Below are 17,111 nucleotides of genomic sequence, written 5' to 3'. Positions count from 1 at the left end.
TATAAGCTCCTTCTCAGCACGTATGCCGTATTCTATTCAAGATTGATGGACTGACCACATCGACTCAAGGTTGAGGGACTGATTACCTCATTGTCCTCCTGTTCTTCAAGATTCTCCTTTGTATGGACTGATGAAGCCACTGTGTGGCGAAACGTTTCCTCAATAAAGATACCCAAGAGTTGTGCAAGAAAGGTATAAAATACCGACAATATGAAAGTTAAGACACATGTGCAACATCTGGATATCTTTATTGTAGACGTTTCGCCATCCAGTGGCTTTATCAATACAGATTCTAGGACATAATAGGAAGACAGTAGAACTATATACAAAAGATGAGGTAATCAGTCCCTCGGCCTTGGAGTTAGTGTTCACAGCATCGTGGTGGAGGAGAATCTGGAGCAAAGGCAAGAAGACTGGCGGTTTTATAGGCGTCAGTGGATAAGGACGGGCAGCAGAAGAGGGCAGTCACTGGTAGGCGGGATTCCCCAGTTTACCTGGAGAGAGTTTCGGGGGTCAACGCCCCCGCGGCCCGGTCTGTGACCAGGCCTCCTGGTGGATCAGCGCCTGATCAACCAGGCTGTTGCTGCTGGCTGCACGCAAACCAACATACGAGCCACAGCCCGGCTGATCAGGAACTGACTTTAGGTGCTTGTCCAGTGCCAGCTTGAAGACTGCCAGGGGTCTGTTGGTAATCCCCCTTATGTGTGCTGGGAGGCAGTTGAACAGTCTCGGGCCCCTGACACTTATTGTATGGTCTCTTAACGTGCTAGTGACACCCCTGCTTTTCATTGGGGGGATGGTGCATCGTCTGCCAAGTCTTTTGCTTTCGTAGTGAGTGATTTTCGTGTGCAAGTTCGGTACTAGTCCCTCTAGGATTTTCCAGGTGTATATAATCATGTATCTCTCCCTCCTGCGTTCCAGGGAATACAGGTTTAGAAACCTCAAGCGCTCCCAGTAATTGAGGTGTTTTATCTCCGTTATGCGCGCCGTGAAAGTTCTCTGTACATTTTCTAGGTCGGCAATTTCACCTGCCTTGAAAGGTGCTGTTAGAGTGCAGCAATATTCCAGCCTAGATAGAACAAGTGACCTGAAGAGTGTCATCATGGGCTTGGCCTCCCTAGTTTTGAAGGTTCTCATTATTCATCCTGTCATTTTTCTAGCAGATGCGATTGATACAATGTTATGGTCCTTGAAGGTGAGATCCTCCGACATAATCACTTCCAGGTCTTTGACGTTGGTGTTTCGCTCTATTTTGTGGCCAGAAGTGGAAGTAGGTCCTTCCCAAAGAGATGGGTTAGTTGCAGAAGCCGTGAAGAAGGTCTTGTAGATGTCCTCTGAACCAAGATTCCATGATGTTGCAGTGTCTGACAAGTTGTGCAAGAAAGGTATAAAATACCGACAATATGAAAGTTAAGACACATGTGCAACATCTGGATATCTTTATTGTAAACGTTTCGCCATCCAGTGGCTTTATCAATACAGATTCTAGGACATAATAGGAAGACAGTAGAACTATATACAAAAGATGAGGTAATCAGTCCCTCGGCCTTGGAGTTAGTGTTCACAGCATCGTGGTGGAGGAGAATCTGGAGCAAAGGCAAGAAGACTGGCGGTTTTATAGGCGTCAGTGGATAGGGACGGGCAGCAGACGAGGGCAGTCACTGGTAGGCGGGATTCCCCAGTGGAAGTAGGTCCTTCCCAAAGAGATGGGTTAGTTGCAGAAGCCGTGAAGAAGGTCTTGTAGATGTCCTCTGAACTAAGATTCCATGATGTTGCAGTGTCTGACAAGTTGTGCAAGAAAGGTATAAAATACCGACAATATGAAAGTTAAGACACATGTGCAACATCTGGATATCTTTATTGTAGTCGTTTCGCCATCCAGTGGCTTTATCAATACAGATTCTAGGACATAATAGGAAGACAGTAGAAATATATACAAAAGATGAGGTAATCAGTCCCTCGGCCTTGGAGTTAGTGTTCACAGCATCTACAAGACCTTCTTCACGGCTTCTGCAACTAACCCATCTCTTTGGGAAGGACCTACTTCCACTGGGGAATCCCGCCTACCAGTGACTGCCCTCGTCTGCTGCCCGTCCCTATCCACTGACGCCTATAAAACCGCCAGTCTTCTTGCCTTTGCTCCAGATTCTCCTCCACCACGATGCTGTGAACACTAACTCCAAGGCCGAGGGACTGATTACCTCATCTTTTGTATATAGTTCTACTGTCTTCCTATTATGTCCTAGAATCTGTATTGATAAAGCCACTGGATGGCGAAACGTCTACAATAAAGATATCCAGATGTTGCACATGTGTCTTAACTTTCATATTATCGGTATTTTATACCTTTCTTGCACAACTTGTCAGACACTGCAACATCATGGAATCTTGGTTCAGAGGACATCTACAAGACCTTCTTCACGGCTTCTGCAACTAACCCATCTCTTTGTGAAGGACCTACTTCCACTTGGGAATCCCGCCTACCAGTGACTGCCCTCGTCTGCTGCCCGTCCCTATCCACTGACGCCTATAAAACCGCCAGTCTTCTTGCCTTTGCTCCAGATTCTCCTCCACCACGATGCTGTGAACACTAACTCCAAGGCCGAGGGACTGATTACCTCATCTTTTGTATATAGTTCTACTGTCTTCCTATTATGTCCTAGAATCTGTATTGATAAAGCCACTGGATGGCGAAACGTCTACAATAAAGATATCCAGATGTTGCACATGTGTCTTAACTTTCATACCCAAGAGTTGTAAAGTAAAAGGACACAAGTGCAACTAATGTGACATTTATTGTGGCAACGTTTCGCTCTCCAGGAGCTTTATCAAGCTCCTGGAGAGCGAAACGTTGCCACAATAAATGTCACATTAGTTGCACTTGTGTCCTTTTACTTTACATATTGTCGGTAATTCTACCAACTTTATTACATACCCAAGAGTTGCACATGTGTCTAATTTATCAACATGTCGGTTCTCTGAACCATTCATCTACAAACCTGTCAGACACTGCAACTTCTTGGGATCTTAACACTTGGGATTTCTTCGCTTGCCTAATTCTTGGGCACGACCTACTTCAACATTGAACAAATGTTACACGACCTATGACTTCTGCACCTCTCCTGCCAACGGTTTATAAGCTCCTTCTCAGCACGTATGCCGTATTCTATTCAAGATTGATGGACTGACCACATCGACTCAAGGTTGAGGGACTGATTACCTCATTCTCCTCCTGTTCTTCAAGATTCTCCTTTGTATGGACTGATGAAGCCACTGTGTGGCGAAACGTTTCCTCAATAAAGATACCCAAGAGTTGCACATGTGTCTAATTTATCAACATGAAGTACAGCAGTTGGATATGCTGAATGTTGAAGACAGAGTAAAACAACTGAAGTTAAATCATGTTTATAAAATTGCTCACAGTGTCCAGAATATCTTGCCGCCAGTTTTGTCAAGATTGGGAACCAAAGCAATCATAGTATTAGGAGGAGAGAGCACCACTTTGTAGTACCCACAGTCAGTGGCCAGGCTTCCACCTTTCATTGTGAAAGTTAAGACACATGTGCAACATCTGGATATCTTTATTGTAGACGTTTCGCCATCCAGTGACTTTATCAATACAGATTCTAGGACATAATAGAAGACAGTAGAACTATATACAAAAGATGAGGTAATCGGTCCCTCAGCCTTGGAGTTAGTGTTCACAGCATCTCCTCCACCACGATGCTGTGAACACTAACTCCAGGGCTGAGGGACTGATTACCTCATCTTTTGTATATAGTTCTACTGTCTTCTATTATGTCCTAGAATCTGTGTTGATAAAGTCACTGGATGGCGAAACGTCTACAATAAAGATATCCAGATGTTGTACATGTGTCTTAAGTTTCATATTGTCGGTATTTTAAACCTTTCTTGCACACCTTTTATTATACCGCAATAAAGGAATGGAACAGACTACCTGCACATTTCAAAGCCAGTCATAGCATGAACCAGTTCAAGAAGAGTGCCAAAAGGTGTCTGATGAATGTAGGTACAGAAAGAGAGGGGAATTATTTTTTATTTTTTAGCTAACACACATGTAATTTTACCTTATTCCTAGTAATGACCCTCGTGTAGTAGATAGTCTTAATGACCCTCGTGTAGTAGATAGTCTTAATGACCCTCGTGTGTTTGTGTGTGTGTTTGTGTGTGCGTATGTATGTGTATGAGTGTGTGTGTGTGTGTGTGTGTGTGTACTCACCTATTTGTACTCACCTATTTGTGGTTGCAGGGGTCGAGTCACAGCTCCTGGCCCCGCCTCTTCGCTGATTGCTACTAGGTCCTCTCTCTCCCTGCCCCATGAGCTCTATCATACCTCGCCTTAAAACTATGTATGGTTCCTGCCTCCACCACATCACTTTCTAGGCTATTCCATGGCCTGACTACTCTATGACTGAAGAAATACTTCCTAACATCCCTTTGATTCATCTGAGTCTTCAACTTCCAATTGTGACCTCTTGTGTCTGTGTCCCATCTCTGGAACATCCCGTCTTTGTCCACCTCGTCTATTCCGCGCAGTATTTTATATGTCGTTATCATGTCTCCCCTGACCCTCCTGGCCTCCAGTGTCGTCAGGCCGATTTCCCTCAACCTTTCTTCATAGGACAATCCCCGTAGCTCTGGGACTAGTCTTGTTGCAAACCTTTGCACTTTCTCTAATTTCTTGACGTGCTTGACTAGGTGTGGATTCCAAACTGGTGTGTGTGTGTGTGTGTGTGTGTGTGTGTGTGTGTGTGTGTGTGTGTGTGTGTGTGTGTGTGTGTGTATGAGTGCGTGTGTGTGTATGAGTTCGTGTATGTGTGTGTGTGTGTGTGTGTTTGTGTGTGTGTGTGTGTGTGTGTGTGTGTGTGTGTGTGTGTGTGTGTGTGTGTGTGTGTGTATGAATTTGTATATATGTGTGTGTGTGGTGTGTGTGACTCAACAATCAATATTTGCACCAATAACTCACTACAGTTGTGACCGGGTGTGGAAGTGTGAATTGCTCATTACTCTAAAATTTGTTCATGATTGTAGCCATGTATAAACGTAAGTAACCATTCTTACAGTATTCATTACCTTTGTAACTTGTGAGTTCATTACCTTGTACCTAGTTCAGCCATCAACACTTTGGGGGCCCAGTCCCTGGACCCATTATGTACCTCTGTAATCTGTAAATACCTTTGTAACTTGTCATGATTGTGACTAGACCTACCTGGAGTTCATTACCTTTGTAAATTGTGAGTTCATTACCTTTGTAAATTGTGAATTCATTACCTCTGTAACTTGCTCAGCTATCAAAACTTTGAGGCCCAGTCCCTGGACCCATTATGTACCTCTGTAATCTTTTGACTACCGCCCACAGGATGGGTATGGGGTGCATAATAAACATATTAAACTGACTAACTGACCCTCATGTAGTTAGTTAGTTTAATATGTTTATTATGCACCCCATACCCATCCTGTGGGCGGTAGTCAAAAGATTACAGAGGTACATAATTGGTCCAGGGACTGGACTCCAAAGTTTTGATAGCTGAGCAAGTTACAGAGGTAATGAACTCACAATTTACAAAGGTAATGAACTCACAATTTACAAAGGTAATGAACTCACAATTTACAAAGGTAATGAACTCCAGGTAAGTCTGATCACAATCATGACAGGTTACAAAGGTATTTACAGATTACAGAGGTACGTAATGGGTCCAGGGACTGGGCCCCCAAAGTTTTGATAGCTGAACTAGGTACAAAGGTAATGAGCTCACAAGTTACAAAGGTAATGAATTCTGTAGAATGGTTACTTACGTTTATACTTTGGCTACAATCATGAACAAATTATAGAGTAATGAGCAATTCACACTTCCACACCCGGTCACAACTGTAATGAGTTATTGGTGCAAATATTGATTGTTGAGTCACACACCACACACACACACACACACACACACACACACACACACACACACACACACACACACACACACACACACACACACACACACACACACACACACACACACACACACTTTAGTTTAATATCTTTATGCACCCCATACCCATCCTGTGGGCGGTAGTCAAAAGATTACAAAGGTACATAATGGGTCCAGTGACTGGACCCCAAAGTTATGATAGCTGAACTAGTTACAAAGGTAATGAACTCCAGGTAGATCTGGTCACTAATCATGACAAGTTACAGAGGTAATGAATCAGCTTCACTCCTATACATGGTTACAGTCATGAACAAATTACAAAGTAATGAACCACTGATACGTAGTAGATAGTCTTTTTAGTATTATAATAAGATGTTATGTTCATTATAGAATAATAATAAGATATTATAACATTTATATTATAATAATAATAATGGAAATAAGTCACTTTGTCTGACTTTTTTGGGTTATCCTAGGTTCTCTACACATATGCTGCTATGTATGATAATCTATGTAACTGTATTTGTGTATACCTGAATATATTTACAAGTCGGTAAAAAAAAAAAAAAGATCTACAGCGCTGTTTCTATTATGCCAGTAGAAATGGGTAAGAATTCCCCACTTATATAAAATTTCAAATCTGAAAGTAGATAGAAATAATAAATATTGGTAAAAAAACAAAATACAAATTTTATATATACACTGTCTGTGTGTTTGTGTTGATGGTCCCTGTGTTTGGTCGCCGTCAGCGCCATCTGCTGCTCACTTGCTCTTTCCCACCCATGATCAAGCCATGGCTGTAAGTATAACGTAATTTGTTCATTTTGTTTGCTAATTCTGACTTTATAGTGTCGGCCTAGTGCATTCTCTTGTACATCATCTGTGACCTTAGTGATTGATAATGCTGTTGAATTTGTTTTTGAATTGAAATGTGATGGGATGCAGGAAATAATGAGTGATGGAACATTGATGTTTACGTCTGGTGGTGGAGGGTGAGGGATGTGCTTGTTGGTAGTGTTTGTAGGTAATGCTGCGGTGCTTAATGTATTTACAAGGGAAATCAGCAGAATTAGCTTCTCGTATAGTGTAAATATTCTTCTTAGAGGAGTGTGGTGTAGGAGGAATGTGTGTAGTGTTTTAAGTATAAGGCATCATGTCAGGTGTGAATGATAATGTTTGGTAACTACTTTTTATTTAAAGAGAAACAAAAATAACGAACATGAATAGCCAGAAAAGACTAAAATTTAAGTCACAATGGTATCGACGACCAACGCAAAAGATTTCTTTGATGTGTATAGGAATAAGTTTAGAGAGAAGATCGGTAAAATTAAATTTGCTCAGATTAGCTTACTATCAGTGACAAAGAAATATGTACAATATTCAACACTTTATTTTTTTTAATTCTTAGTTTTTAAGCAGGGAAATACTAGCGAAATTCCAGAAATCAAGAGTTATAAAAGTCGGACAAAAGTAAGTTAAGAACAAATAAATCACCTATTACTACACACTGGTGGTGCTGGAGAAATGGGAAATACCTTTATAAAGCAGAGATATGTAGCTTTGAATTATAGACCAGTTTGCCTAACCTGCATTGTGGGAAAATCTATTAAATAAATTATTGCATGTTGCTGTTAGATACCACCTTATAATATGTAAATTGGAGATTGAGACACTTGTGCAACATATGGGAATCTTTATTCAGGAAACGTTTTGCCACACAGTGGCTTCATCAGTCCAGTACAAAGTAGAAAGGAGTAAGGAGAGGAGGAGTTTGAGGTAATCAGTCCCTCAGACTGGAGTCAATGTGTTCAGTCCATCAATCTTGTAGAATGTACAGCATAGGGCCGTAGACGTGGCTTATATACTGTAGTGAAGTGAGGTGAAGCAGGCGGAGGCAGGGTCATAGTGGTACCATCCACTAGTCGAAGTAGGTCTTCGTCCGAAGGTTGGACAAGTGTTGAAGAATTCTTTGTAACAAGATCCCATGATGCTGCAGTGTCTGACAGTTGTGATGAATGGTTTAGAAAAATCGACAAGTTGAAGATTGAGACACTTGTGCAACATATGGGAATCTTTATTCAGGAAACGTTTTGCCACACAGTGGCTTCATCAGTCCAGTACATGCAGCATCATGTGTTACAAAGAATGTCGACTGGCCACTACTTCTATAACAAGCATTGCCCTAAAAACACTAAACAGATCACAGCTAAGAGACTGAATAGTCCCTGGCTAACACCCAGCATCCTTAAATCCATTAACATAAAGTACCAATATGAAAAACAGTACAGAAGGGTCAAATAACTAGAGACCAGTCTAAGTGTTACTCGTCAGCCCTTACCAGCCTGATAAGGTCAAAAAAATTGTATTATGAAAACAGATTACATAACATAAAAGGTGATATGAAAAAGACCTGGAAAACCCTTTCTGAAACTCTAAGAACTAAAAATATATACAGAAACAAAACAAAAAATTAAAATCAGACGAACCCCTACTCCCACCAACTGAAACAGTGGATTCGATGTTTTCTTCTCCACCATAGGAAAGAATCTAGCGAGCAAAATGCCAAGCTCAAACACCCGTCCATCAGACAACCTCATGGGCACCTACCTGAATGTACTATTCTTAGCTCCAACCAACCCAACAGAAGTCTGGCTCATCATCAGCACAGTTAAAAACAAGGCAGGAGACATAAACAACTTGCCAACTTTCATGTACAAAAAAGCTTCACAAGTACTGTCACCAATTATTGCAACACTAACAAATCCAGGTAATATATACCGCTCTCGAGAAGAAAGAAGTCATGCTGGGAATCTTCATTGATTTACGTAAAGCTTTTGATAGTCGACCCTGAATTGCTGCACATTAAATTAACACACTATGGTGTAAGAGGGCACTTCTCAACTACCTAAAGTCATGCCTTAGTAACAGAAGCCAGTATGTGTACACAAATGGTGCTAACTCTTCTACTCAACCATTCACAATAGGTATCCCACAATTAAGTGTCCTTGGACCACTCCTCTTTTTCATCAACATCAATGACATACCAAATGCATCACAGTTACTCAAACCCATAGTAGTACAAATACCTACCCAAAACAGTACTGCCCTACACCCAGTTGTAGCATTCCCATACCATAAACTACTTTCAGCAAATCACACTGTTTATAAAGGCAAAGGGGACAAAAGAGAGTGCAAAAATTATAGGGGGATAAGTCTGTTGTGTATACCTGGTAAAGTGTATGGTAGAGTTATTGAAAGAATTAAGAGTAAGACGGAGAATAGGATAGCAGATGAACAAGGAGGCTTTAGGAAAGGTAGGGGGTGTGTGGACCAGGTGTTTACAGTGAAACATGTAAGTGAACAGTATTTAGATAAGGCTAAAGAGGTTTTTGTGGCATTTATGGATTTGGAAAAGGCATATGACAGGGTGGATAGGGGTATTGTGGCAGATGTTGCAGGTGTATGGTGTAGGAGGTAGATTATTGAAAGCAGTGAAGAGTTTTTACGAGGATAGTGAGGCTCAAGTTAAGAGTATGTAGGAAAGAGGGAGATTATTTCCCAGTAAAAGTAGGCCTTAGACAAGGATGTGTGATGTCACCGTGGTTGTTTAATATATTTATAGATGGGGTTGTAAGAGAAGTAAATGCGAGGGTCTTAGAGGCGTGGAGTTAAAAGATAAAGAATCACACATAAAGTGGGAGTTGTCACAGTTGCTCTTTGCTGATGACACTTTGCTCTTGGGAGATTCTGAAGAGAAGTTGCAGAGATTGGTGGACGAATTTGGTAGGGTATGCAAAAGAAGAAAATTAAAAGTGAATACAGGAAAGAGTAAGGTTATGAGGATAACAAAAAGATTAGGTGATGAAAGATTGGATATCAGATTGGAGGGAGAGAGTATGGAGGAGGTGAATGTATTCATATCAGATATTTGGGAGTGGACGTGTCAGCGGATGGGTCTATGAAAGATGAGGTGAATCATAGAATTGATGAGGGGAAAAGAGTGAGCGGTGCACTTAGGAGTCTGTGGAGACAAAGAACTTTGTCCTTGGAGGCAAAGAGGGGAATGTATGAGAGTATAGTTTTACCAACGCTCTTATATGGGTGTGAAGCATGGGTGATGAATGTTGCAGCGAGAAGGCTAGAGGCAGTGGAGATGTCATGTCTGAGGGCAATGTGTGGTGTGAATATAATGTAGAGAATTCGTATTTTGGAAGTTAGGAGGAGGTGCGGGATTACCAAAACTGTTGTCCAGAGGGCTGAGGAAGGATTGTTGAGGTGGTTCGGACATGTAGAGAGGATGGAGCGAAACAGAATAACTTCAAGAGTGTATCAGTCTGTAGTGGAAGGAAGGCGGGGTAGGGGTCGGCCTAGGAAAGGTTGGAGGGAGGGGGTAAAGGAGGTTTTGTGTGCGAGGGGCTTGGACTTCCAGCAGGTATGTGTGATCGTGTTTGATAGAAGTGAATGGAGACCAATAGTTTTTAATACTTGATGTGCTGTTGGAGTGTGAGCAAAGTAACATTTATGAAGGGATTCAGGGAAACCGGCAGGCCGGACTTGAGTCCTGGAGATGGGAAGTACAGTGCCTGCACTCTGAAGGAGGGGTGTTAATGTTGCAGTTTAAAAACTGTAGTGTAAAGCACCCTTCTGGCAAGACAGTGATGGAGTGAATGATGGTGAAAGTTTTTCTTTTTTTGGGCCACCCTGCCTTGGGAATCAGCCAGTGTGTTAATAAAAAAATAATAAAAAAAATATATTTACTATTGAAACTATTTTACAACTTAAACTATGATAAATTCTTTAGTATTAAGTAGTCAGTAAGCCATTAGATTAAGTTTGCCCATAGTGCCTAGGCATGATAGAGGCTCTTTGCACTGCAACTCATTATTGTTAATACGTAATGTACTGCTTGCAAAGAAATAAAATTGATTAAAAGTGAGGAGCATACTATAATGGTTGTGGGTTTGTGTCAGCCATCTTTGATATTGTTTTAATGGCACCTTTGCACCATTTATAACATTTCTGGTATAGTTTTGAATGTTTATACAGTAGTGTAGTGTATACTATAATAAACAGAATAAGAACAAAGAATTATTGTTAATACGTAATGTACTGCTTGCAAAGAAATAAAATTGATTAAAAGTGAGGAGCATACTATAATGGTTGTGGGTTTGTGTCAGCCATCTTTGATATTGTTTTAATGGCACCTTTGCACCATTTATAACATTTCTGGTATAGTTTTGAATGTTTATACAGTAGTGTAGTGTATACTATAATAAACAGAATAAGAACAAAGAACATTAGAAAGAATGAACACTGCAACAGGCCTATGGGCCCATGCAAAGCAGGTCCAAGTCCTTTTACTGGCTTATGACCCAACCTAGTCAGGTCAGGTCACATCCACTTAAGGAAAGAGCATGGCATCAGACCTATTAGCACAAGCTAGTCAGGTCCAACTCAAACCCACCCACACCCATTCATGTATTTTTTTTTTTTTTAACACTGGCTGATTCCCACCAAGGCAGGGTGGCCCGAAAAAGAAAAACTTTCACCATCATTCACTCCATCACTATTTTTAAAACTACACAATGTTTTAGTTTCTATGACTCATCCACAGCTCTATTACCAAACCAGTGCTTTCCTGTATCCTTCCTGAATCAGAATTTTTCTAACTTAAATCCATTGCTGCGAGTCCTGTCTTGGCTAGGTATTTTTAGCACACTATTTACATCCCCTTTATTCCTGTTTTCCATTTATACACTTCGGTCATATCCCCTCTAATTCTACGCCTTTCTAGAGAGTGCAGAGTCAGGGCCCTCAGTCTGTCCTCATAGGGAAGATTTCTGATACATGGGATCAACTTTGTTATCCTGAATAGAGGAAATCAGCTCTAGTATACATAATTTAGGTATGCATACTGGTCAGGGAACCCATTGTAAGTCCAAGCCGTCGGTAAACAAGTACAGTGGACCCCCCGCATAACGATATTAATCCGTTCCTGAGAGCTCATTGTTATGCGAAATTATCGTTATGCGAATGAATTTTCCCCATAAGAAATAATGGAAATCAAATTAATCTGTGCAAGACACCCCAAAGTATGAAATTTTTTTTTTTTTACCACATGAAATGTTAATTTTAATACACACAAACTGAAAAAGGCATGAACAGTTACATGACACTTACCTTTATTGAAGATCTGGTGATGATTGATGGGATGGGAGGAGGAGAGAGTCTTAGTGTTTAGAAGGGGAATCCCCTTCCATTAAGACTTGAGGTGTCAAGTCCTTTTCTGGGGTTACTTCCCTTCTTTTAATGCCACTAGGACCAGCTTCAGAGTCACTGGACTTCTGTCGCACAACATATCTGTCCATAGTGGCCTGTACCTCTCGTTCCTTTATGACTTCCCTAAAGTGTTTCACAACAGTGTCAGTGTAATAGTCACCAGCACGGCTTGCAATAGCTGTGTTAGGGTGATTGTCATCAAAAAAGGTTTGCACTTTAAGCCACATTCCACACATTTCCTTAATCTTTGAAGTAGGCAACTTCTTCAATTTCTCTCTCCCCTCTGAACCAGTTTCCTCAGGTCTGGCCTCTTGCTGTTGAAGTTGATCTAGCAGCTCATCAGTGGTTAGTTCTTCATTGTCCTCCTCCACCAACTCTTCCACATCATCCCCACTAACCTCCAACCCCAAGGACTTTTCCAATGCCACAATGGATTCCTCAACTGGCATACTCCTCTCAGGGTTAGCCTGAAACCCTTCAAAATCCCTTTGGTCTACACATTCTGGCCACAGTTTCTTCCAAGCAGAGTTCAAGGTCCTCTTAGGCACTCCTTCCCAAGCCTTACCTATAAGGTTTACACAATTGAGGATATTAAAGTGATCTCTCCAAAACTCTCTTAGAGTCAGTTGAGTTTCTGAGGTCACTACAAAGCACCTTTCAAACAGAGCTTTTGTGTACAGTTTTTTGAAGTTTGCAATAACCTGCTGGTCCATGGGCTGCAGGAGAGGAGTGGTATTAGGAGGCAAAAACTTCACCTTAATGAAGCTCATGTCCCCATAAAGTCACTCTGCCACATCTGTAGGATGACCAGGGGCATTGTCTAACACCAGGAGGCACTTAAGGTCTAATTTCTTTTCAGTTAGGTAATCTTTCACATTGGGGGCAAATGCATGGTGTAACCAGTCATAGAAAAAGTCCCTAGTGACCCATGCCTTACTGTTTGCCCTCCACAGCACACACAAATTAGCCTTGAGGATATTCTTTTGCCTGAACGCTCTGGGAGTTTCTGAGTGATACACTAATAAAGGCTTCACTTTGCAATCACCACTAGCATTGGAACACATCAACAGAGTAAGCCTGTCTTTCATAGGCTTATGTCCTGGGAGTGCCTTTTCCTCCTGAGTAATGTAGGTCCTGCTTGGCATTTTCTTCCAAAACAGGCCTGTTACATCACAATTAAACACTTGTTCAGGTTTCAGTCCTTCACTGTCTATGTACTCCTTGAATTCCTGCACATATTTTTCAGCTGCTTTGTGGTCTGAACTGGCAGCCTCACCATGCCTTATCACACTATGTATGCCACTACGCTTCTTAAATCTCTCAAACCAACCTTTGCTGGCCTTAAATTCACTCGCATCATCACTAGTTGCAGGCATTTTTTTAATTAAATCCTCATGCAGCTTCCTAGCCTTTTCACTTATGATCACTTGAGAGATGCTATCTCCTGCTATCTGTTTGTCATTTATCCATACCAATAAGAGTCTCTCAACATCTTCCATCACTTGCGATCTCTGTTTCGAAAACACAGTTGAACCTTTGGCGAGAACAGCTTCCTTGATTGCCGTTTTGTTGCCCACAATAGTAGCGATGGTTGATTGGGGTTTATTATACAACCTGGCCAGCTCGGAGACACGCACTCCACTTTCATACTTAGCAATGATCTCTTTCTTCATCTCTCTAGTAATTCTCACCCTTATTGCTGTAGGGTTGGTACTAGAAGCTTTCTTGGGGCCCATGGTCACTTATTTTGCAGATAAAATCACCAAAAACACTGTAATAATACGAAATGTTCCGAGTGTATGCTTGGATGTTACCGTGGAGGCTGGCTGGTAAACAATGCCACTGGCGGAACATGTGAGGCTGGCTCAGGCCGCACATTAGACGCGTCTCGGACGAACAGCATTGAGCGGGTTTTTTAGCGGTATACGAGGCAAAATCTTAGCGATAAAATGTATCGGTATGCGGATTTAACGTTATGTAATGCCAACGGTATGCGGGGGTCCACTGTATGTTGCCAAGTCAGGAGAGGCTGTACATGGAAAGTACTCGAGGGCCAGGTCCCAAATCTTTACGCTGCCATAACAGCGTATTTGAGCGAGAGAGATGGGAGGAAATGCAAAATAAACCCAGTAAGGAGTAGGGGTGCAGTGGGCACAATAAGGGAATACTGTATCAGCATTCATGGCCTCAGACTATTCACCACCTTACTCGAAGATATCAGAAACACGGCTGGAGGAAATGTAAAAGTCTTCAAGAGAAAACTGGATAAGTATCTTCAAATGCTAGATTAACCAGGCTGTGATGGTTATGTGGGGCAATGGGCCTTTAGCAGCAGCAGTAGTCTGGTTGACCAGACAAGCACCAGACAAGCCTGGCCCATGGCTGGGCGCTGAGAGTAACAAGACTCGCGAAACTCGTCTAAGGTATGCACACACACCCAAAAAGAAAAGAAAGAAAATTTACTGTTATGCCAACTTGTATGCCAAGTTGGGTTCATATTTTGTAGCCCCATGGTGCTGACACCTAGTGGCATAGGCCTCCCAAGCTCAGCGAGCACCACACTACCTCACTCTCACTCTGGCAGCCGATGTCACTCTGTCAACAACTACTACTACTGTCACACTCACATGCATGGCCCTCTGGGCCTGGGAAGCCAAAACTCTCTGCCTGTGTAGAACCACCCAAATAAAATAAGCCTTTGAAGAGCTTTATCATTTACCGCTTGAACAAACTCCCATTTTCAATGTTATAGACTACTGCAATATTGTAATACTGTAACTGTATAAATAATGTCACTGCATTCATAAATGTGTATTAGACTGGCAGTTGGACAAGTGTACTCTGGAACATCGGCAGAAATCAAACATTTCCGCTACTTTGAACTTGATTTCAAGCTACTTTCAGTCCTGAAACCACTCTAAATCATCTCCATTTCTGTAATATATCTTTCATTCTATGAAATGAGACCGAGAAACAATATGGCCATGAAAACCATACGTAAAAACACGCAAAGTCGCTGTTTTAAACCTAAAACATGGTTGCAGTTTTTTTCTCACTATGCACTGGAGCAAATGTAAAGGTCTTCAAGAGAAAACTGGATGAGTATCTTCAAGTGCCATATCAACCAGGCTGTGATGGGTATGTGGAGCAATGGGCTTTTAGCAGCAGCCTAGTTTTTTTTTTAATAAGGGGCACACTTAACACACACACCCATTCTCTCATAATTAGGTCCAAATTTACCGCTCACAACTTTGCTATGAGCTCAGCTCATTCATTAGTACTATGGGACCAACCCTAGCTTCAAAGCTGTAGTACAACAGGACCAACACAGAAAGGGTTAAGAGAATGGAAGGTATACTAGTGAAATAGCTAAGAATTTAGTTTAAAATAGTTTAACTCTGTGGGCAATATCACTGATGGTTAAATTGTACTCAGACCTCCAACTGTGGGACTGCATAATTCTGTAAGTTTTCTGTCAAATATTGTATTTTTTTTTGGTGTCATTACATGTCTTTGGAAGATTTTATGAAAAATCTTGACACTCGGCACTTTTAATTTCTGTGGTCTTGACAGTAAGAGTTTAAACAAATAGATTGGGCAGGTACACGAGTGTGTGGGTGGGCAAGTCTGACCTGCAGAGCATGGGTCAGTAGGATTGCTTCACTGCTCTATCTTATGTTCCTATGTTCTTATAAGCTTAATGGTTTATTGTATGCCATTGAAACAATTGCTAAGGCATAATTTAAGCTCTAAACAGATTCCATGCTTGACTGATAAAGTATTGCATGGTGAAAATAAGGAGCTAGAATAAAGTCTATGAGTCCTTCAGTTGAGATGTAATAATCTCAAGCATTGTAGCCAAGGTAGACACAGAATGAGTTCAGTAACTGCCTTTTTTTCTAATTTACCTTCCCTCTATATGTTCACCCTGTATCTGCATTTTAATTTCAATATTTGCTCTTCCACACTTCCATATACAGTGGAACCTTGGTATGCGACCTTAATTCATTCCAGAAGGTTGTTCGTGTGCCGCTACGTTTGAGTATCAAACAAGTTGTTTCCAACCAATTTTCTGTTTGGTTGGCTGTTATCACTAATCTTCGTAGGCCCCATGGTGACTTATTTATACAAATAATACAAAAAAATGCGAAGAAACACGAAATAGTTTACAGCGAAGTTTTGGCAGGTCGTATTTGTTTGGTAGAGTGCTGAGCTTAGTTCGAGTAGGGAGCTGGTTGTATACTGAGGCTCCACTGTATGTACAAAAGCTCACTTGCCTGCAATAACTTCATGCTCACTCTTTCTTGATCTTGTGCTATTGCAGTGTACACTGAAGGTTCTGAATGCCCTGATGGTGTTAGATATGCAGCAGTTTTTCATGACAAAATCATCCAAGGTCATTTTCAAGACTCGGCCAGTGTTTTCATAGTTATTTGCAGCTCTCATGGCTATCATGCACATGGTGTCAGTGTCTACCTCTTCATTCGTAATTGTTGAACTCTTACAGTGTATTACAGGCTATCCAGAAATTGAACTCCCCTCATCCCTGTTGGCCTTGGCATTCAACTTTGGTTGAATGCCAAGACATTTCTAGTAAATACACAGCCATTGGTTTTTGCAGGGTCCCTGAACATGTCTAGTTTTAGGGTAATGAACAAGCAGACTAAGCTGTTTATGACCTCCCAATTTCCCACAGGGGTATTCCTTGGATTATTTTTCAGTGTTCTTTTGACATCTCTGCCACCAATGGCAACAACATTAGTTTTCATTGGTCCACAACAACTTGCTGTATCAAACTGTTTGGGTTTATGGCTATCTTCCCACCATTGTTATGTTTGGGAAACTGCATTCTCCCATCCTCACATCAGCCATGTGCTTCTACATCTCGTG

At 41.4% G+C, this 17,111-nt stretch overlaps 1 protein-coding gene across 1 annotated transcript in view; it reads left to right on the top strand.

Moving 5' to 3' along the window:
- The first annotated feature begins 6,636 nt into the window (after positions 1-6,636).
- RpS4 (ribosomal protein S4) overlaps positions 6,637-17,111 on the top strand; it is a 64,758-nt gene continuing 54,283 nt past the window's right edge. The window contains exon 1 of the mRNA XM_053775198.2: positions 6,637-6,741. Within this exon, the coding sequence (XP_053631173.2) occupies positions 6,736-6,741 (6 nt within the window). The 5' untranslated portion in view covers positions 6,637-6,735. The remainder of the gene's footprint in view (positions 6,742-17,111) is intronic.

Source organism: Cherax quadricarinatus, chromosome 11, assembly GCF_038502225.1.
Source record: "Cherax quadricarinatus isolate ZL_2023a chromosome 11, ASM3850222v1, whole genome shotgun sequence".
Taxonomy (NCBI): domain Eukaryota; kingdom Metazoa; phylum Arthropoda; class Malacostraca; order Decapoda; family Parastacidae; genus Cherax; species Cherax quadricarinatus.
This window is presented reverse-complemented; position numbering and strand designations above follow the sequence as displayed.